We start from the raw sequence: 22,079 nt of genomic DNA, 5'->3' as shown, positions 1-22,079 counted from the left end.
ATGGATGAGAATCCTCAAAGGGAAAACAACTTAAGAAGCTTGGGAAATTTTCAATTATAAGGGTAGAGTTAGCCTCTACCACCTGAGTTTTAATTTTGATTGTCCACGTTCGCTTGACTTCTTCTATTGAGACTTTTGTGGTCAAGGGCTGGTCCCACACTGCTTACGCTGTGGCTACTTGGAACTGCTTATCACTCCACATTCTGATGCTGCAGGACACATGGAGCTACCAACTAGAAACCAAACAATTTTATAAATACATCAGCAACATAAACAAGAGATGACCCTCTGTGGTTCTTCCTATATGAAGAGGCTCCTACACAAACTCTGCTTTTCTCACAGCCACATCTGCCACTCACCACACAGTCACCCATAGCTATGTGAAAAGACCTCATCAATTGTTCTGCCCATCTCTGAAACCAACGCCTCCTTAGCCAAACTCCTCGGTTGCAAGCAACAGGAACCAGATCTTTTGCAAGCACGCTGAAGCCTTCCTTATTTCTAAGAGGAAGTATGTGGTTTGTTTAACCAGGGCTGTGCTACAAGATAGGCTGAACTTCCCCAAAGTCTTATTTTGGGGTCAGCTGCCATTAGCTCTGAAGCTGCAGTTCCTTCTAAGTAGCCTTGTCACACTGTGGGACAGCTGTATCCCAGTGGTAAAGAGAGAGAGAGAGAGAGAGAGAGAGAGAGAGAGAGAGAGAGTAAAACATTGAAAGGAGGACACAATGGCTGACATCTGAAGACAAGGTAAGCATCAATCTTAGCCAGGTAGGATTCTCCCTCTGCTCATAACACAAAGAACTCTGACTTAGTCCAAAGACATTAGAAAATTTTATCTCTAAAAAGAGTTCAGGGTTTACTGTATGTAATTGTTTAGCGTTTTGCAAACAGTTTTGGATCTGAGCTACTTCTGTAGAGGGTCCTGCTCATCAAAAGATGTAGGAATGGGTTTTTTTTCCTCATCCAAATGGATTCCACAGGTGAAGACAACAGAATTCTGTTCCATTCCCATTGTTCCTGTAAGTGCTCACTTGTATTGGGTTAAAGGAAAAAGGATTACAACACCAGAGAGCAATAAAGGAATGCCTCTTTTCATTGTGGACACAAAGAGATGCTATCTCCAGATACTTGCCTACATCCACCCTTCTATGGGAAGACCACCAAAGCCTCCTGGACCAGATGTTCCTCTTTTGACAGCTAGGATCTGTTTACCCGTCCTTCTTGAACAAGCAGGCAGTACCCAAAGAGGAGAAATCAAGCACAAAATTGTCACCTTGCTTGGTATTCTCCCACTGGGAGAAGATCAGATTGGATTCAGAGGACACAAGGTTTGTAGTTGTGGAAGATTGAGCCTTGGTGGAGCAGTGGGCTAATGCCTCCTTACGTAACACCAGCTGCCTGCAATTAGTGCAGGTTCGAGTCCTACCAGGCTCAAGGTTGACTCAGCCTTCCATCCTTCCGAGGTAGGTAAAATGAGGACCCAGATTGTTGGGGGCAATATGCTGACTTTGTAATAATGCTGCTTAGGGGGGGGGGCGAAAGCCCTAATAAGCAGGCATATACATAGAATGAAGGCTACTGCTAAGCACATTGATTTGTGCTTTAGATTGTAAGCTGCCCTGAGTCTTTGGAGAAGGGCAGGATATAAATGGGATTAAAAAAAAAAGATTCCCCCTAGGAAACTTCACTTGGAAGAGGGCTATTGTCTGTTTAGAAAAAAGTTAACAAGGAAGCAGTGATAGAAACAGTAAAGAGAAGACAGTCTTGCTTGGAGGAAGGAAGAGTGTGTTGAATAACGGAATAACAGAGTTGGAAAGACCTTAGAGGCCTTCTAGTCCAACCCGCTGCTCAAGCCGGAAACCCTATCACATTTCAGACAAATGGCTGTCCAATCTCTTCTTAAAAACCTCCAGTGTCGGAGCACCCACACCTTCTGAAACCAAGACCACTTTCAAAAGCCTGTCCAAATGTGCTTGGAGATAGTCGACCTCTGTGTTGATTGACAGCCACTTTGGTCAAGTAGTCAAGGCATCAGGCTAGAAATCAGGAGATTGTGAGTTCTAGTCTTGCCATAGGTATAAAAACAGCTGGGCGACTTTGGGCCAGCCCTAGGAAGGAGGCCATGGCAAACCACTTCTGAAACTTTGCCAAGAAACTGTAAGGAATTGTCTGGGAAGTCACCAGAAGTCACCGGTGATTTGAAGGCACCTTCCAAAAGAAATGTGTTTTGGTTTTTTTCCCCCCAGGTTTGGACTGAGTGGAAAAATCTCATGCTTAATTTGTGCCTAGCTCAGAGCAGAAAATGTTGGGGGTGGAATGTCAAAGGGACGGCTGCTTCTATTTCAGAGGCAGAACGTAAGACAAACACACCCACCCACACTTCGTATTACCTTTTATCAATTTTTAAAATTCTCTTGGGCGGGGAAAAAAAACAGCTCCCACACTCCCCCACACCCCAAACCTGCTTCTCAGAAGCAAAATTGGGATGAAGTCGGCAGACATTGTGAAACCTCCAAAATCTCTTTTGAATTGCCTTCCATGCTGTCTTCAGGCTACTCCAGTACGATTGTGGGAATTCACAGACATTGTGGGAAAAATGAGCCCCAACGTCACAAATGAATTACTGAGATGATGTTAGAATTGACTCATACGTAATTTAACACCTATTGGTGTGAAGGAGCCGGAAAACACACCCAATTAGAAAAGTGAGTCTCTTCATTTCCTTTTCTAAACTAAATTAAGAAACGCTTCAATAAATCCGTTAAACCAAATAAACACACACACACACACACACACACCTATCTAAGCAAGGCCATATCCACTCAGGATTCCAGACCAAAAGACTTTAGAGACCATTTCATTTCACAGTCTTGACTTTTAGACATTTTCTTTTTCTTTTTTTCTTTTTTTCCCCTCTCCTATTTCCCCAAGAAGAGGAGGTAAATATTAAACCTTGTTGTTTTTTTCCTTTACTGAAACATAATTTGGATTAACCCTGCAACAGAGTTTTAAAAGAAATATTAAATTGGGAGAGAATGGATGGAGAAGGCAAACTAAGCAAGCTTATTCGCTTAGAAATGCAACTGTCGGGATCTCTTTGTGATTTTTAAATATCTGGAAATGGAGAAGCATGTCTGGTTTGTGTTGAAAGCTCTTGCAGGATTCTAGGCACCTGATCTATTTTATGGATTTCTCGGAGGTCACAGAATTCTAGAGTTGGAAGAAGACCATTTGAATGCTCAAGATCAATTCCCTACTTAATGTAGAACTCCAGATTAATGCATCTCCAATAAATACTTATCAAGTCTTGGCTCAAAAACAGCCAGCAAAGGGGATTTCATCTATTCCTTTAATGGTTGATTTCCACCTGCTCTTATTTTAATTTTCCCCTCTATCATTTCATCAGAATTCTTCTGTATCAAAACCAATATTTCATCTCCTTCAAACTGGAAAAATAAAGCATAGACGTTGAACTTTTCAGGTATCCCTCAACAGATATCTATTCTGGGTGCATTATACAGGTGTCTTATGTTCCTGAGGAGTTAGAGGGGCCTTGTTCAAAAATAGAATTTTTCAAAAGTTGGCATATGGAGAATGCATTCATCATCATTTAGGTTGTTGTAACATCACAATTAAGACCCAATTGATGTAGAGGTTAAGCCATCAGGCTAAAATGGGAGACCTTGAGTTCGATTTACACCCTGGACACAAAGTCAGCTGGGTGACCTTGTTGTGCCTGTCGCTTTCTGTTAATCATAGGAAGGAAGCAATGACAAACTGCGTCTGAAAAACCTTGCCAAGAAAACCATAGGAATTTGTCCAGACAGTCTCTGACAATTGGATGTGATGGACAGAAGGAAAAAGAAAGATTACAATTGTTTTGTAAACCTGAGCACTCCTGTGTGTACGTATGTGTAGACAGATATTGGACCACAAGATCTCATCAACCTTTATATCTGTCCTACAAAATAATAAACACCTTATTCATATGCCAAGTTTGAAAAAATTATCTTCCAAGAAAAAAATAATCTGAAGTTCCATCAGTGGACAATATGATTTCCTACAGCAGTTCGCTGTTGCCACCATTGTGAAAACTTGACAAAAGTCAGGAGAATTTCAACATAGGCATCTGTCAACGCTGCTAAGATCGGATGTCTTTGCATGGAGAAGAGATGGAAATGTAGCCATCTTTTCCCCTTCTGCTTTTAGAGTTAGATGATGCTGGGAAGAGGGAGATGTGAATGAGAGTCCAGGTAGACATAACAACACTAAACCTAGCATGAGAATCAAGGTTACTGAGCCCAGAACTGATAAAGAATTGGCGGGCTGGAGAGCTGGAGAGGAAGCCCATGCTTCAAGCTAATTGGGGAATGTGATTTATGACTGTTAATTGGAGGAGGGAATTGTGCTTTGATACTAGGTGCCAACGGAGGGGAATTCAGTTTTTGGCTTTGATTATGTAAGTGCCGATATTATCCTACTCGAATAAAAGATCCTTTAAGGTAAACAATGCCTTGAAGTTCTTTTGAAGAGTTTCATCTGTCGGAACCATGACAACACCATTATGCAAAGTGATAAATACTGCACAGTTATATATACTTCCAGAAGTTGCAATTTTTGTATTGACAAGAGAACATTTGGACTTGAACTTTTCCTATGTGTTTTACCTAGTTCTGAAAGAAAAAAAAGCACTTGGAAGGAAGAGAAAAACTATGGGGAATGCCATCAAAATATTGAAAACCACACCTGAAGTGAAGAATACACCTTGGCAATCAGGTACGTGTGTTTTGCTTTTTTTTAAAAGTATGATACAGAAGGACATAGGAAAGGAAGAAAAAGTATAGAAATTGAATGATAACTAGAAATATATTTTGAAAGACAACTAGTTTGCAAGTTTCCACGACATCATAGTTGGCATCAATGCTTAGTAGCACATCAAATGTTGGGGTCCCAGTGGCCCATTGTTGACCTCTGCCCCAGGGTCATCTTCAGATGGTGTTTCAGACTTGTGTGTAATGGACAATTGAGTTAGAAAGCTCTTATCTTAATTCTCCACAATCTATGTATCCTTCCTACATAGTTTTTCTTTTTCTATCAAATAGGCCTATTTTTTAAAGTTGAGTTGCTGAGATGGGGTTTCCTCTTCCGAGAAATGGCTTCTTTTTTAAAACTGGGGAGGAAGGAAAAAGCACCAGGTCTCTCTCTTCTTCTTCTAGTCTGAACTGGTTTCCGGCCATATTCCCCCAATCTGTCTGCCTATCATTCTTTTGATTTGTGGCTACCAGGTTTAACTTTCAACCTATAACCAGTGTCAGGACCCACCCCAAACCACGTCTTAGGAAGACAAAATTCTTGGAGTCAAATCTATTCCAAAAAGAATCTTTACTATGACATGCTTGCTTGTAGGAAACGAGACAGGACTTAATATTATTCCATGAAGTAAACCCTTATAAAGAGTTCCCAGTTTAACCCCCCTTAACCCCATTTGGTCAGTCCCCCATCCTTTATCTCGTATCATCCCTCTCCTGGGAAAAAGGAACTTAGGACCCTTCATGTTTATTGCTCTCTTCCGTGACACAAGCCAGATGCTAGCCCCCCCTTTTGTTTCCCCAGTTCAAAAGGCTTCTCCTTTCCTTTGAAATGCCTAATACCGGTTCAATACACATCCATTCTCTTCTCTTCGGGAGATGGCAGAATCCATGGAATAATGTTTGAAACATTCCATTTATGAATATGATATAAATGGATTCTGACAACCAGCCTCACCTCTCATATGGTTTCCAGGTACATCTCTGGCCCAACAGTTTAGCCCAGTTTACAGTTAGTCCTCGACTTATAACCGTTTGTTTAGTTTGAAGCTACAATGGCACTGAAAACAAGTGACTTATAAACATTTTTCACACTTATGACCCCATGGTTTCCTGATCAAAATCCTGATGCCTTGCTCAGAAAATGGAGTCAGGCTAAAAGACCACCCAGCTTAACTTCGTTCTTTCCACTTCTTTTCATCTTGATGAAAATTCATATATCTTTGGGTGTATCTTTCCCTACTACTGCACATATTTATGTACAGGTTCCCCCTAAATTAAGGATCCGGTATTCGATTTTTAACTGTAAATTGAACTTAAGATATACAAAAAAATGCAGTTTTCAGCAAATAACTCGTTCAGTCTGCATAAAGAAGTTGAGCGTTTCTTGGAATGAATTATGGGGCCTACTTACTTTCCCCCTCCTCGTTGATTTTCCACTAGTTAAAATTACATTGACTTTGTATCTTGATTGCAGCTATTTATCAGTCCATCATTTTAAGTTCAAACACTAGTCTTTCTTTAAAAAAAATTCAACACTAAACTCTGTTGATATTTGATAAGACTATTAGAGATTGTTCTTTTAAAATATGTCTTCAGTCAAAAGAACAAAGACTTTTTTTATTTGTAATGAGATGTTTGTATTTAGTCTCATTGGCTATTTAACTATTTAAGGCCCTTTGATACTTTCCTTCCTGTCTTTCTTGTAACATCTCCATAAACATCTAATCCATCTAACAACCTGCTGTAGCTAGTTTAGTTATGGATTAATTTATGAGATTCTACAATAGTGAGGAAAAAAATGGCACTCTCTTTTCCCACAAGTTTTCATTATTCACAGATGTGGTGACCATAGTTTATTTTTTGTAGAAAAAAGACAGGCAGACTCTATGAACTGAGTCAAGACAGGAATCAGCCTGGAATTGTTATGTTCTCATAAGTGATCTAACTCTAAACGTTCTTGAATTCCATTGACTGTTATCTAGCATCAATTTAGTGCTAACCATTACTAGACTGGATTCTTGTGTATAGACATCAGCAAATAATTCTGTTTAACTGGAGCTTAACGTGTGGCCCTGATTCTTTGTGCCTGGCATTTTTCTTGACAAAATGTCAATGCCAACTTTCTTTCAACATGTAGCACCTTTCAAATTGCTTCTTCTGCCTTTTGTACTTATCAATTTTCTTGTTTTAATCAAGGACAAAGTTGCTAATAGACAAATCAGTTCTTTGGTTGATGACTCCTGTGTATATGCAAAACTGATCCATGAGGAGTCTTCAACAAATCCTGAAGTTGGGTCACTATGGGGAAAATATTAGTGGGTAAGACTCAAGAGAGGTGAAAAAAGATGGAACAATTTTAACCATTGCAAAGAACCGAGCATTTATTCCCTTAGACCCTTTCCTGCAAGGAGGTGGGAGAAATGAGTATAACTGGGTTGAACTATTAAGGCCAGTTATATAGTTACTTACCAAAAAAGCATCAATTCTTCACCCTTAATTAGGGTGGGGGCATCTTTTCTAGAACTTCATGAGATAGCCAAATGTCCCTGAGTAATCTACAAGCAGAATACTTCCTGCTGTTGTTACTCAAGATCTGTTCCCATACATGCAACAGGAAGATGGTTTAGAACTGTGAGGTGGCTGAACTTCCTCAACAACGGCAGTAGATAAGTGGAGACATTGGAAGGCAAGCTCAACCAAGGTTTAGCTTTTGGCAGAGTAATAAAACACCATAAAATGTTTTATGTGAAGCCAAACTAGTACAGTTTTTGCAGTTTAGACTTCCTGCTACCTTTCATATGTTGTCTGTAATGATCTCTAGTAGTTATCCTGATATTTAGCCCCAGAAGTCCACCTTCTCCAAACCTTAACAACTAATAAACATTCGCTATAATGTTAAAATGGGTGTTTACAATACTCTACCAGGGCTTTTAATGGACCCTTCAGTTCAAAAAGTTATCTCTATGTGTTTGTGGTGTGTAAATCTTTCAGTCATCAGTTGACACATAGAGATAAGCCACATTTACATGCCATTCAAAATAAAAAATCTGAGCAGGAAACAAAAAGATCAGGGTGCATCTCTCCGACAACCAGCACTCAGATAACCAAGGATTAACACCAGATAAATAATCAAGCAGCAAACAATATCCCTAATCAAGGAACTACCAAGGAACAAACCGCCGCCCCACCAATACTGGAAGGGCAAGACACCAAATGTAAACAGGGAGAAAACCCCACTCTCTACTAGCATTGATGAAGTTACCTAGTCAAGTGAAGGAGCTACCAAGGATGGAAGACATCTGCAAGCAAATAACCAAGCTTAGAGAGCACCAAGGACTACATTATACAATAATATGCATACAATGCACAGGGGAGGCAGAAGCATTTTCACTTTTTCCTAAGATTAGAACTTAACCTCACTGGTTGATGTCACACAGGGTGCATGGTCAATTGAAGGAAGAGCTTTCCTTCTTCAAAATTAGCAATCGGATGAGTTTGCACCAACTACGGTGAAGGAAATCAATTGTGACGGCTGTCAAACGGGAGTAGAAAATCTCTCGGAGGATAACCTATCCATGACGGTGGCTTCAAGAGAAGTTTAGCACTTCCCATGAATACTAATTGCGGGAAGATCACAGTGCAATCCTTCCTTGTGAGGTTCTTGAATGCATCTGGACAGCCACCAAACTTCACAAAGATTGACTAGATGCCTCCTAACATCTGGCACTTCAGGGGTCTTGTGCTTTTATTTGGTAGAATGTGTTAATCAGGCTCAAGCAACTATACCTTGCCTTGCGTTGCATTGATTGACTGATTGACCAGTGGAATGATTTGCCTCCAGAGGTTATGGGTGCTCCAACACTGGAGGTTTTTAAGAAGAGATTGGACAGTCACTTGTCAGAAATGGCATAGGGTTTCCTGCTTGAGCGGGGAGTTGGACTAGAAGACCTCCAAGGTCTCTTCCAACTCTGATATTCTGTGATTGATTGATTGGTTGATTGGTTTCGCAGGTCAGAGAAGTGATTTTCTTGCTGTTCTCTATGACTATCCCACGCCGGATATAAGCCAGCCTATATTTCAAGTTGGGGAGAAACTACGTGTGATATCAGAGTAAGTATGCGATTTCTTTTTTGGTTATAAAAGTTGTGTTGCCATTTGCCTTTGTTCTTACATGGTTTGGCTACGTTGTGTTGTTATATATTTTTAGAGCAGATATTATCTGTGGAGGAATAAATTTCTAACTATTTAAAGTTTTCTTAAACCTTAAAGAAAACCGTCTATCCATCCCCACCAAGAACAGGTGGCAAAGTCCTCCCCCACTCAACTGCAATAAAGGTTAAAAGGTAAAAAGGTAAAGGTTCCCCCGCACATGCGTGCTAGTCGTTTCCAACTCCAGGGGCTGGTGCTCATCTCCGTTTCAAAGCCGAAGAGCCAGCGCTTGTCCGAGGACATCTCCGTGGTCATGTGGCCAGCGTGACTAGACGCCAAAGGCGCACGGAACGCTGTTACCTTCCCACCGGAGTGGTCCCTATTTTTCTACTTGCATTTTTACGTGGTTAAGATTTTTGTAAATGCCATTTTAATATTCTTCCATATCATTTTAGTACAGTTAAAGGTAAATTTTATTCCACTTCTGTTATTTGCCTATGAACCTAACAAATAATTTGAAAGGGTATTTTCTTTCTGAACTCAAGAATTACAGCAGCATAATTTCTGATATAACTTTGTAGGAGCTGGGAGAGGTGGGAGGGAGCCAGTAATTTTTTGTCGTGAGAAGTTATTGCAAAAGTATTTCCCTGCTTTATCCCTGACTGATTGGTGGGGATGTGATAGAAATGGACAAATTAGGCCACCATTTACAACTGATCGCAACGCCTCACAATCACGTGACTGTGATCTGCAAAGTTTACAGCAAAAACTGCTCATTTAGGAGAATGGATTCACACTTATGACTGCATAACAAACGCTGTAAAAATGGCCATAAAATCTAATCCGGTCACGCAAGTGTCCAGATTTAATACTGCTACATCTTACAACTAAAATCCACTCCCAGTCTTAGTGTAAATCAAGGACTACCTGTATATTCCACAGAAGTCACCTTGAAGGAGACACCTGGAGCATGAAGAATTGATGAAAACAGAATTGATGAAAAGAGAAAAATAGGCCCTAATAAGAAGGAAATAAACCATACATTGTATGGAAAACCCATACAGATTCCCTGGGCTCTAGGTTACTGAATCAAGAATGATTTTCTTTTTCTTTCCTAACATCACAAACGACAATGCGTATGTGTTATTTTCAACCAACGTTCCTCCTCTTCTCTTCTGCCTTTAAAAAAAAACCAAAACCACAAAGATGAAAGAGTGAAAATCCGCTTTTTGTTTGTGTGCAAATAGGAAACAAATAGCCCATCATCACCCTGGTATAAATTGCCAAGAAAGCTCCTGTTTTCCTCCACTTGGGTGTTTCAAATCAGGTGACCAGGCGGACCGATGATGGACAGTTTTGTTTTGTTTTTCGAAACCGGACCAAAATTTTTCTTGCAGTGTACCTTTTGTGTACCAGTCAAGCCTCTGAGCTCACAACTGACAAGTGCGACAGTCGAGATTGGATGGAACTTTCCTCTTCCTGTTATGACACTGCCGGGCATGTACACAAATGTCATGAGAGCTTGCAGAATATGCAAAGAGCTGTGGCTCTCTTTGGAAAAAGTTCAGAGAAGAGCAACTAAGACGATGAAAGGCCTGGAGACTAAAACATATGAAGAAGGGCTGCAGGAATTGGGTTTGGCTAGTCTAATGAAGAGAAGGACGAGGGGCTGACATGATAGCAGTGTTCCAGTATCTCAGGGGCTGCCACAAAGAAGAGGCAGTCAACCTATTCTCCAAAGCACCTGAAGGCAGGACAAGAAACAATGGTTGGAAACTGACCAAAGAGAGAAGCAACTTGGAATTAAGGCGAAACTTCCTAACAGTGAGAACAATCAACCAATGGAACAGCTTGGCTTCAGAAATCGTGGGTGCTCCATCACTGGAGGTTTTTAAATGGTATAGGTTCTTCTGCATGAGCAAGGGGCTGGACTAGAAGACCTTCCAGCTCTATTCTATTCTATTCTATTCTATTCTATTCTATTCTATTCTATTCTATTCTATTCTATTCTATTCTATTCTATTCTATTCTATTCTATTCTATTCTATTCCTCTACTCTATTCTACTCTACTCTACTCTACTCTACTCTACTCTACTCTACTCTACTCTACTCTACTCTACTCTACTCTACTCCTCTATTATTCTATTCTGTTCTGTTCTGTTCTGTTCTGTTCTACTCCGCTCCGCTCCATTCCATTCCATTCCATTCCATTCCATTCCATTCCATTCCATTCTATTCTATTCTATTCTATTCTATTCTATTCTATTCTATTCTATTCTATTCTATTCTATTCTATTCTATTCTATTCCTCTACTCTACTCCTCTATTATTCTATTCTATTCTATTCTATTCTATTCTATTCTATTCTATTCTATTCTATTCTATTCTATTCTATTCTATTCTATTCTATTCTATTCTATTCTATTCTGTTCTGTTCTGTTCTACTCCACTCCACTCTGCTCCATTCCATTCCATTCCATTCCTCTACTCTACTCCTCTATTATTCTGTTCTGTTCTGTTCTACTCCACTCTGCTCCATTCCATTCCATTCCATTCCATTCCATTCCATTCCATTCTATTCTATTCCATTCCATTCCATTCCATTCCATTCCATTCCATTCCGTTCCGTTCTGTTCTGTTCTGTTCTGTTCTGTTCTGTTCTGTTCTATTCTATTCTATTCTATTCTATTCTATTCTATTCTATTCTATTCTATTCTATATTGTAGGGCACCAGGCCAAATAGTTGATTCCTATGAAGAAATTATACAGAAATGGGATCCATCGATTTTAAGTGCCTGCTCATACAATTCCATGATGGCATTACGGCGTCAAAACACTCAAGTGGTAACTAATGTGTTCAAAGCCCAGTTTAGGAATCATCTAAAATTAGCATGTTCCTCCCATGAGTACTTTCTTTAAATCTGAGCCTAAACATGATATATATACATCTTTTCCAAGTTAAAGTGGACTGCCTTCAGTCAGGCACGGAAATCCTATTAGGCACAATTTATTGAACATTTTCAACTTATCTGACATTCCAGTTTAGACCTTTTCACCAATTTGTTTCTGCGCTATTTATAAAGCAAGGAAAACTAATAAAAAGTCCCTTGATTTTTATCTCATAAATACTGTGAGATAATGGGTCTGGCTTGGTCATTTTACAGTAACTAGACAAGTTTTTCCAGGGGGGAAAAAACCTCCACCTCAAATTGCAGTATATATTCTACCTCTAGCTTCTGGGACTAGAAGACCTTCAGGATCCTTTTTAATGCGATGAGAGCACAAAGGACCCCACTACTTCAACCCTGAGCTACAAATATTCGCTTTGCAGTGAGATTAATTCTAATTCTAGACTGTTTTCACCCTGGCTTTGACAGAAGCTTCCTCTTTTCACTTTTTCAGCGAAGGTGTCTGGTGGAAAGCTTGCTCTTTGACTACCGGAAAAGAAAATTATATTCCGGAAAATTGTGTTGCCAGAGTTTACCACGGGTAAGGAATTTCCTTATGTGTATCTATGCTTACACGCGCAAATGCATCCACGCTGTTGAAAATGCCCATTTCTGTACTCATATTTGTACAATATGTCCATCTGTTACATTTCCCACTCTCCAATAACTTGCAATCGGGAGCTGGCTGGGAAAGAAGCAACTTGGAATTAAGGCGAAACTTCCTAACAGTGAGAACAATCAACCAATGGAACAGCTTGGCTTCAGAAATCGTGGGTGCTCCATCACTGGAGCTGGAGCCAATAACTTGCAATCGGGAGCTGGCTGGGAAATCCAGATGTGTAAAATATTTCCAAAGACACAGTAATCAGACTTCCCAAGCCCGTTGTGCACTATGCTTCTGCTTTTCCTGAATAAACCTGACTTGTTTCTCCTTTGTTTTTCCTGCAGCTGGTTATTTGAAGGTATCGGCAGAGAGAAAGCTGAAGAACTTCTGCTCCTTCCGAATAACAAAACTGGCTCTTTCATGATTAGAAAAAGCGAAACAACAAATGGTAAGCAAAAGCCGGTTAGGAAACACTAGTCTGTTTTCTCATAAACCAGGGTGAGGAATGAGTGACTCTTTCTATGCTCTTGGGTTGCAATCCTACACGCTGGCTAGACTGCCAAAATCTAAATTTTGACTCTTATTACAGCAACTTTACTTTCCTTCCAGGTTTTTATTCATTGTCAGTCCGGCACGTGCATGTGAAGCACTACAGAATCTTCCGCTTGCCAAACAATTGGTATTACATTTCGCCTCGGCAAACGTTTCAGTGTCTAGAGGACCTCGTAAACCACTATTCTGGTAAGAGAAAGCTCCAATCACCTTCTTTTCCAAGATCAGAAATATAACTTGTCAAGTTACCCTGGCTAGGATTTATACTTTCTGTCCGTGCAATGTTTGGTCATTCCGAGAATGTGGAAATGAATGCCTTGTGCAAAGTCATGGATTAAGAACATGCTATGCCCAATATATGGCTTAACTTGTTGGCCTGGCTCATAGAACATTCTAAGGCAATAACATGATTCCAGCTTTACGTTCACCCCCAAACTACCCATCAGCAGGTTAGCAAATCTAGTATGCCATGTGAAGCCAACCACTATGTCAAAATACATTGTAGTTTAAAGCTGTGCACGCATCATACAATGGTCTCAGAAAAACTTCCTTACAATCTGTAAAGCAGAAAAGCATTTCCACTAATATGCTCTCTGAACACATATTAAGACTGTGCTATGGCAACAATTTATTTATTATTAATCAAACTTATGTATATAGCCGTCTATCTCTCCAAGGCTACTCTGGATGTTGCCAAGCAACAGACAAAACAATCAATATAAAAACAGACAAAAATCTAAAAAGCCACCATAATAAATGCCATAAAAAGTATGAACAGGCCACAATTTTTCCTATATTGTCCTTGTCAACTGAGATTATTTATAATAGTTTTAGCATTCTTGCACGCAATCAGAAGACACAACCAGCTCCATGCAGGAAATGCTCAACAGCTCAAAACAAAAGAAAAATCAAATGAAAACTTCCATAGAGTATCCAAAGATTAAGGACTATATTAAGGTTTGCACTACTTCTACACTTAGGCAAGAAAAACCAACTGTAGCTCAACTCCAGTAACTGTGAGAGGGATCTCAGAGTCCTAGTGGACAATCACTTAAATATGAGCCAGCCGTGTGCAACGGCAGCCCAAAATAAAGTCAACACAATCCTAGGCTGCATTAATAGAGGGTTAGAATCAAGATCACGTGAAGTTCTAGTACTGCTTAACAAACATTTGGTAAGACCACACTTAGAATACTGCATCCAGTTCTGGTCACCAGAATACAAAAAAGATGTTGAGACTCTGAAAAGAGTGCAGAGAAAAGCAACACCGCCCTGAGTCCTTCAGGAGAAGGGCGGTATACAAATTAAATTATTAAATTAAATTAAATTAAATTAAATTAAATTAAATTAAACAAAGATGATTAGAGAGCTGGAGGCTAAAACATACGAAGAACGGTTATAGGAACAGGGTACGTCTAGTCTAATGAGAAGAAGGATTAGGGGAGACATGATAGCAGGGTTCCAATATTTGAGGGGCTTCAACAAAGAAGAGGGGGTCAACCTATACTCCAAAGCACCAGAAGGCAAGAAAAAGGAACAATGGATGGAAATTAATCAAGGAGAGAAGCAACCTAGAACTAAGGAGAAACTTCCTGACAGCGAGAACAATTAACCAGTGCAACAGCTTGCCTTCAGAAGTTGTGGGTGCTCCATCACTGGAGGCTTTCAAAAAGAGATTGGGCAACCATTTGTCTGAAATGATATAGTGTCCCCTGCTCAAGTAGGGGTTTGGACTAGAAGACCTTCAAGGTCCCTTCCAATTCTATTATTCTATCTTCTAATTAATGTGAATATCTCATGCATTTTCAATGGTGTGAAGCCACAACTTCTCTAACAACCACGCCACTTCTCACAAACCATGCTAGCTGAAGATTCACATCAAGGAAAAGGAAGCTTAGTTTTTTTCCCCAGGGGTAGGTAAATATCAGTTCTCCATGCTTATATTTTAGACCGCTTCAGTGGATTAGAAACATCAGTTGCCCAGTGATGTCATACTAATCTAATCCCATCACTCATCTCAAAATATTTTGCTTTTATTTAAAACCACTTAAAATAGAGGATGTGAAAGTGGAAGTCATATGATAACCAGCAACTAATTTTAGCCTCAACCTGTTTTGCACAGCTAGCTTTTTTTCCATACTCACCCTAACAAACGCATTACCTAGACTGAGCAGATTCAAATGTGTACATGAAACCGTCATTTGGAAAGTATGTGAAGCTTTGGTTGTTGTTGTTTTTTAACTTAGTGGAAACCATATCCTCCTCTTTGCAGGTGTGCTTAAAATAAAATGATATTAGGGAAAAGAAAAAGAAAAAGCATTTATCCCTCCTTGTAGCATTGGAGGGGCTGCTAAAACTATAGCTGTTCATCTTCAATGTTGCAGAGAAGTTCATTGTGCACTTTAAATAGTTCCAGAAATTTTCCTGCAAACATTAGAGATGAATGCCCAGTTCTAAAGCACATTGTGAAGCTAAGAGTTATTGTTTCTTCCTTGTGTCTGCTTATCATCCGTTTTATTTCCTACATCTGCTTTTATTTTAATTTTGCCTTCCGTTACTTTAGTGACGGATTTGACCATAAATATAAAGAGTTTAAAAATGTACTCCTTTAATCAGAATAGAGCTAGAAGGGGCCTTGGAGGTCTTATAGTCCAACCCCTTGCCCTATACCATTTCAGACAAAGGGTTGTCCAGTCTTTCCTTAAAAACTTCCAGTGATGACGCACCCACAACCTCTGGAGGCAGGCTGTTCCACTGGTTAATTGTCCTCACTGTTAAAACGTTTCTCCTTAATTCCCAGCTGCTTCTCTCCTGGACTACTTTCCATCCATTGTTTCTTGTCTTGCCTTCTGGTGCTTTGGAAAATAGGTTGACCCCCCTCTTCTTTGTGGTAGCCCCTCAAATATTGGAATGCTGCTATCGTGTCCCCCCCCTTGTCTTTCTTTTCTCTAGACTGACCATACCCAATTCCTGCAACTGAAATATATCTTGAAATACACGGGGTCCTCGATTTACAACAGTTCATTTAGTGACTGTTCGGAGTTACAATAACACTTTTAAAAGTGACTTACGACCCCTTTTCACACTTACGACCATTGCAGCATCCCCACGGTCACGTGATCAAAATTCAGATGCTTGGCAACTGATGTTGTGATTCAGGGTCAGCCTGTGGGTTTGGCAGTTGGGTCGGACGACTCAGAGGAGGAGGAGGGGGGTGTTGAAGACCTTGCTGAGGGGGTTGAAGAGCTTGCTGATGAGAGCCCTCAGCCAGGCCCCTCCCACTTGGTCACCATGGAGACCCAGCTGTGTGAGCCTGACAGCGTGGATGAAGATGACCCACAGCTGGCCCTGTTCAAGGATGCCCGACGCAGGAGGCAGTCAATTAGGAGTAAACAGAGGAAGGCAATGGGGCTTCTCGGAAGGAGGCAGAGAGAAGCCACGCCCTGAACTCTATATAAGGGGAATGTGTGGGGAGGGCTGGTTTGCTGAAGGCAACCGCTTGGATAGTTCGTGTTTCTTAAAGCTCCTGTTTCTTGGTTCGTGTCTTGTTTGTTTTTGTAGCTATAAATTTGGCAGGCATAATTCCAGCCTCTTGCCGTTTGTAAAGGGGTTGTCCCTGCCTTTTCTGCAGGGCCGGTAGCAGGCTGGTACAGAACAACTGACTCCATATTTCTGACGGTTGCAGTGCGCCGGAGTCACGTGATCCCCTTTTGCAATCTTCTAACAAGCAAAGTCAATGGGAAGGCCCGATTCGCTTAACAACCGTGTTGCTAACTTAACAACTGCAGTGCTTCATTTAACCTTTGTTAAATGAAGCACTGCAGTTGTTAAGTTAGTAACACTTTTTTAAAAGGTTAAAGGAAGGCGGGAAAAGGTTGTAATGTGGGGCAAAACTCGCTTAACAAATGTCTCGCTTAGCAACAGAAATTTTGGGCTGAACTGTCGTCATAAGTTGAGGTCTAACTCTCCAGCATATTTTCCCCTCAAAATAGCTTTTTTTTAAAAAAATATTTCTCACCAGAGAACTCTAGTATATATAGAAACAGAGATAAATAAATGTCTTATATTTGCTAAGTTTTTAACTTCTTTACCTTTACTCATTTCTAGGTTAACTATAAGAATTTAATTTCAAATGTTAAGCTCAAGAATGGCCACCCTTTTCCTTTTCGGTAAATAAATTTAGATTTAATAGTGTCTTAGCAACATTCTTGATATCAGAAGCTTTCAAAGCTACTTTCCCTGATGTGGCATTTTTTTGGGGAACAGAAATCAAATCAATACTAAGCAGCCAACATCATCATTTTACTAAATTTATAGGGCTGCCCATGTTGCAAAGTGAAACTGGGTTGTTAATACAATAAATACGTCAATATAATATTTTTAAAAACCCACTGGTTTTGCTTCCAAATTCCAAATATTAAAATCCCCAGGTATAAGAGACAAAGAGTGTTTTGCTCTAATTCACTTCCTCTCTTTCATAGCACTGATGCTACTCATTACTTCTACTTTTAGAGCAGTCCCAGGAAATAGCAATACCTAGTGTTGTTGTTAGTTGCAAAGTCATGTCCGACCCATCACGACCCCATGGACAACGTTCCTCCAGGCCTTCCTGTCTTCTACCATCTTCTGGAGTCCACTTAATCTCACGCCTACTGCTTCAGTGACTCCATCCAGCCACCTCATTCCCTGTCGTCCCCTTCTTCTCTTGCCCTCAATCTTTCCCAGCATTAGGCTCTTCTCCAGTGAGTCCTTCCTTCTCATTAGCTGGACATAGTATTTGAGTTTCAACTTCAGGATCTGGCCTTCTAAAGAGCAGTCAGGGTTGATCTCCTCTAGGACTGACCAGTTTGATCACCTTGCAGTCCAAGGGACTTGCAGGAGTCTTCTCCAGCACCAGAGTTCAAAGGCCACAATTCTTTGGCGCTCAGCCTTTCTTATGGTCCAACTTTCACTGCCATACATTGCAACTGGGAAGACCATAGCCTTGACTATACGCACTTTTGTTGACAGGGTGATATCTCTGCTTTTTAGTGTGCTGTCTAGGTTTGCCATGGCTTTCCTCCCCAGGAGAAATACCTAGTAGACCTGTGTAAATCTAAAAGGAAATGAAAAGTGAGCAGGACTAAACCTAGATAATAGTCGGTGGCTAGATATTCAGGAAATTTATTTATTTATTTTATTTATTTATTATATTTTTATACCGCCCTTCTCCTGAAGGACTCAGGGCAGTATACAGGGCAATAAATACAAAAACAGGATACAAAAGTTAAAAGTGATTAAATAAATGCCCAAGGTTAAAACAATAATTAAGATGTATTAAAACCCCAAGGCTGCAGGCTAGATTGGGAAGTTTAAAAAAACACCACCCTGAAGGAAGGAAGGAAGGAAGGAAGGAAATAACTCCCATAATGCTGTCAAGATAATGGCATGGATGCATTGATGCAATTCCAGGAAATGGCTTTATTTGACTATAATGCACAAAATACTCGGTAAATGCAAGAATGGGCAGCTTGACAGAAGTGCTTGCGGTATTTTCAAAAGATGGTTATATATGTCTTGAGGGGAGCGGGTGGCTTGACGGCTCCGGGGTGAAAGATGCTGAGCATCTGTCAGGAAAGCTGACAGCCCTTGTTTCAGACCTGAGCGCCAGGTGACGGGATGAGTGCCCGTTACTTGCTCCAGCTGCCATCTAGCAATTTGAAAGCATGCAACTGCAAGTAGATAAATAGGTACCTCTTCGGTGGGAAGGCAACCATGTTCCATTCGCCTCGGCACCTAGTCATGCTGGCCACATGACCACAGAAGTGTCTTTAGACAACACTGGCTCCCTCAGTTAAGAAACAAAGATGATCCCTGCTCCCTTGAGTCAGACATGACTGGACATGTCTGAGGGAACTCGTTACTTTTACCTTGGTATATGTCTTGAGTATAAATGCTTCTGAAATGTATAGTATTGCACAGTCATTTGGAACAGCAATGTATCAACCAATAGCCTAAACAAGAGGTCAACCTGCATGCATTTTGCCTTTGTTTCAATCTGTAGAGGTGTCTGATGGCCTGTGCTGTATCCTCACAACTCCTTGTCTCACTCAACACACCAGTATCCACGAAGTAAGGAATCAAGAGCCCCCCGTGGTGATGCGCAACAAAACCATCTGGTGCAATCATGTGCAAAGGTACCCCTTGTTTAAGATAAGACATTTGAGATATGCTCTATTTCAAAATGGAACTAAAGCAAAAGTCTGAGGTGGGACTGTCCTAAATTCTCAATTTTGCAATGGAAATAAATTATTCAGTACAAGTAGCCCTTGACTTATAACCCCAGTTAAGTGAATTCCCTGCACTTGTTAAATTACCCACACAGTTGTAAGTTGAATCTAGCTCTCCCATTGACTTTGCTTATCAGAACATCACAAAAGGGGATCATGTGATCCCGGGACACTGCAACCATCATAAGTAGGAGTTAGTTGCCAATTGTCCGAATTTTGATCGCATGACCATGGCGATGCTGCAATGGTCATAAGTGTGAAAAATGGTCATAAGTCACTTTTTTGAGTGACGTAACTTCAAATGGTCACTAAACAAATGCTTGTAAATTGAGGACTACCTGTCTAATAAACACAAGCTTGTTTACAACCTGGTCTTCCACAGTGCTTTGGAGCCAGTCAGGACATGCGTTAGGTGAAACAAACTCTGATAGTCAGTTTGGTGTTGTCCTGAAGGCATCAGGTTAGAAACTAAGAGACTGTGAGTTCTAATCCTGCCATGGGCACAAAGCCAGCTAGGTGACTTTGAACTGGTCATTCCCTCTTAGTCCTCAGAAGGTGACAATGCCAAAACCCTGCTGAAAAACCTTGCCAAAAAAACGGCAGGGACTTGTCTAGAATAGACAGTCTCCAAGAATCAGATGAGACTGAATAGAAGATAAATAAATAAATCTCAATCTTCACTGCAATATGTTAACCAGAAGTTAGCCATAATAGATTGGGTTCACAGATGTGTGTCCTTACCTACAAACATAGAAGAGCACGATAGCTCACATGATTAGGATGTTGGGTTAGCAAGCCCGCGTTCAAGACCCAAGTGCTGTCATCGGGAAGGGTTGAGCTCCCGTCTTTTGCTCCAGCTCCTGCCAGGGATGTGAAAGGAGTCCCTAACTTGGGCTTCCCCCCCCTCACTCTAGCAACGGTGATGTCATTGGCTAGTCTTTTCAACCCAAAAGCACCCACTTGTTTCTTACATGAGTGTGATGCTGCCAACAGGCATAGACAGCCTCCCACTCAAAGGATCCCTAAGCAGTAGAGGTAACCCTTAATGGGAGGATGTGGAATTGGCATTTTGTGACCCATTTATTCTTCTGGGATCATGGAGAGGTTAAAAAGGATTTGCTCACCACAAAACGTTCAATAGAAAACAGGGAATCAATTTGCAAAATGAAGCAAAGTATATTGGGAGGAAAGAGGCAGTGGCAGGCTTACTGTTTTAACACAAAGATGTATAAAATCTACCCGCCATTCTCCTGTTATTGTTTTCTACCAATCTAGTGATGCATTACATAAAACAGCTAAACTGCTAGTGAAATACTCTGTTCTGTACCCAGCATGAAATTACCCAACTAGGTACCATCATCAATGCTATAAGCGCAGGGGTGTCAAACTCAATTTCATTGAGGGCTGCATCAGCATTGTGGTTGCCCTCAAGGGGCCAGGTGGGTGTGGCCAGGGTGGGTGTGGCCTACCGGGTGGGCATGGCTAGAGTGTGTATGGCCTACTGGGTGGGCGTGGCCAGCTCTACATCGTTGGCATCAAGGGTGCCTATGGGGGCCTTTATGTGGGACAGATCTGAGGGTCTCTGGCAGAAGGAGGGTCTCTGGGCCAGGGCCAAGGCAGTGGGGGCCGTTCCCTCACTGTTTCCAGGATGGCTTCGCGGGCCTCATGAAACCACTTCGCGGGCTGGATCTGGCCCCCAGGCCTTGTGTTTGACATGTCTGCTATAAGGGAATGGAGTTTGCTCCCTGTTTATATACAAGTGGCTTGCCATATATTGGGAGGGAGTGTTCTTGTTCACTCCTCGAGTAGGCTGTGGTTTACTGAGTTGGCACTTCCTTGACTGGGGTGTTGTTTCCTGTTTATCTACAAAGGCAAACCACTCGTATATAAACAGAGAGCAAACCCTACTTCTTCCTAACACTGATGAAATGACCTGGTTGGGTAATGAAACGTCTGCAAGAAAACTACCAAGCTCAGAGAGCACCAAGGAAAAACGCAGTTTCAGCCCCAGAGCTACAAATATTCTCCTTCGTCAATCTTGCAAGTTTTAAACCACTTTCTTTTTCTCCCAAGGTCCAGGGAGTGTCATGGAGACATTGCCGACATGCTCCGATTGGAAGACTCTGGCCTCAGCTACGGTCTCCGAAACAGCATCGCTTCTTACCTTGCTCTAACCATGGACGATGATCCTTCTTTTGTGAGGAAGAAAGCCAAAAAAACCCAGTCGGTGATCTGTCGGAGCAACTGCCAATCCCAACCCAATTTCTTGTATCATGAGGACTGAATCGGAGGAAAACCCAGCTTGGGAGTTACCAAGATGGAGGCAAATGAGCACTTTGCGTAGATCTCGCTGCATTCTTGGAAATCTCATCAACATCATTTCTAGACCACGAAGATCTCATCCCCAATCTCACAGACGCCCTAAATATACCTAAATATACCCATATTTATATTTATTTATACAGGGGAGGGGGGGGTCCCTTGTAAAATATGAACTTTATTCATTTATGATTCTTTGACAGAGCTGAAAACTAGGCACACGTGCCTATCTTTATGTATATACATCTCTCGTGACATTAAAATATTTTAAAGAATTGAACACCTGTTTTACACTCACCTGGAGTCTTGTTTTTCGTCCACATTTCCGTTGTTGTTCAGTTGCTAAATCTGACCCTCTGAGACCCAATGGACCATAGGACTCCAGGCCCACTTGTCCTCCACTGTCTCCCACAGTTTGCCCAAATA

At 41.0% G+C, this 22,079-nt stretch overlaps 2 protein-coding genes across 4 annotated transcripts in view; one reads left to right on the top strand and one right to left on the bottom strand.

The window, feature by feature from the left end:
• TG (thyroglobulin) overlaps positions 1-22,079 on the bottom strand; it is a 136,043-nt gene that overhangs the window by 30,681 nt on the left and 83,283 nt on the right. The window lies entirely within an intron of this gene.
• Positions 593-21,933, top strand: SLA (Src like adaptor). 3 transcript variants are annotated; one of them, XM_083360129.1, is made up of 8 exons: positions 593-747; positions 4,672-4,776; positions 8,822-8,921; positions 12,364-12,450; positions 12,858-12,961; positions 13,123-13,254; positions 19,109-19,241; positions 21,408-21,933. In XM_083360129.1, the coding sequence occupies exons 2-8, from the start codon at positions 4,713-4,715 to the stop codon at positions 21,616-21,618; spliced, it is 831 nt and encodes a 276-aa protein (XP_083216255.1). In that variant the 5' UTR covers positions 593-747; positions 4,672-4,712; the 3' UTR covers positions 21,619-21,933. The 3 variants fall into 3 exon arrangements, with proteins under 3 accessions (XP_083216255.1, XP_083216256.1, XP_083216257.1); XM_083360130.1 differs by lacking the exon at positions 593-747 and adding an exon at positions 2,435-2,705; XM_083360131.1 differs by lacking the exon at positions 593-747 and adding an exon at positions 4,151-4,253.

The sequence above is a fragment of the Vipera ursinii genome (genome assembly GCF_947247035.1).
Source record: "Vipera ursinii genome assembly, chromosome: 3".
NCBI classification, from domain to species: Eukaryota; Metazoa; Chordata; class Lepidosauria; order Squamata; family Viperidae; genus Vipera; species Vipera ursinii.
This window is presented reverse-complemented; position numbering and strand designations above follow the sequence as displayed.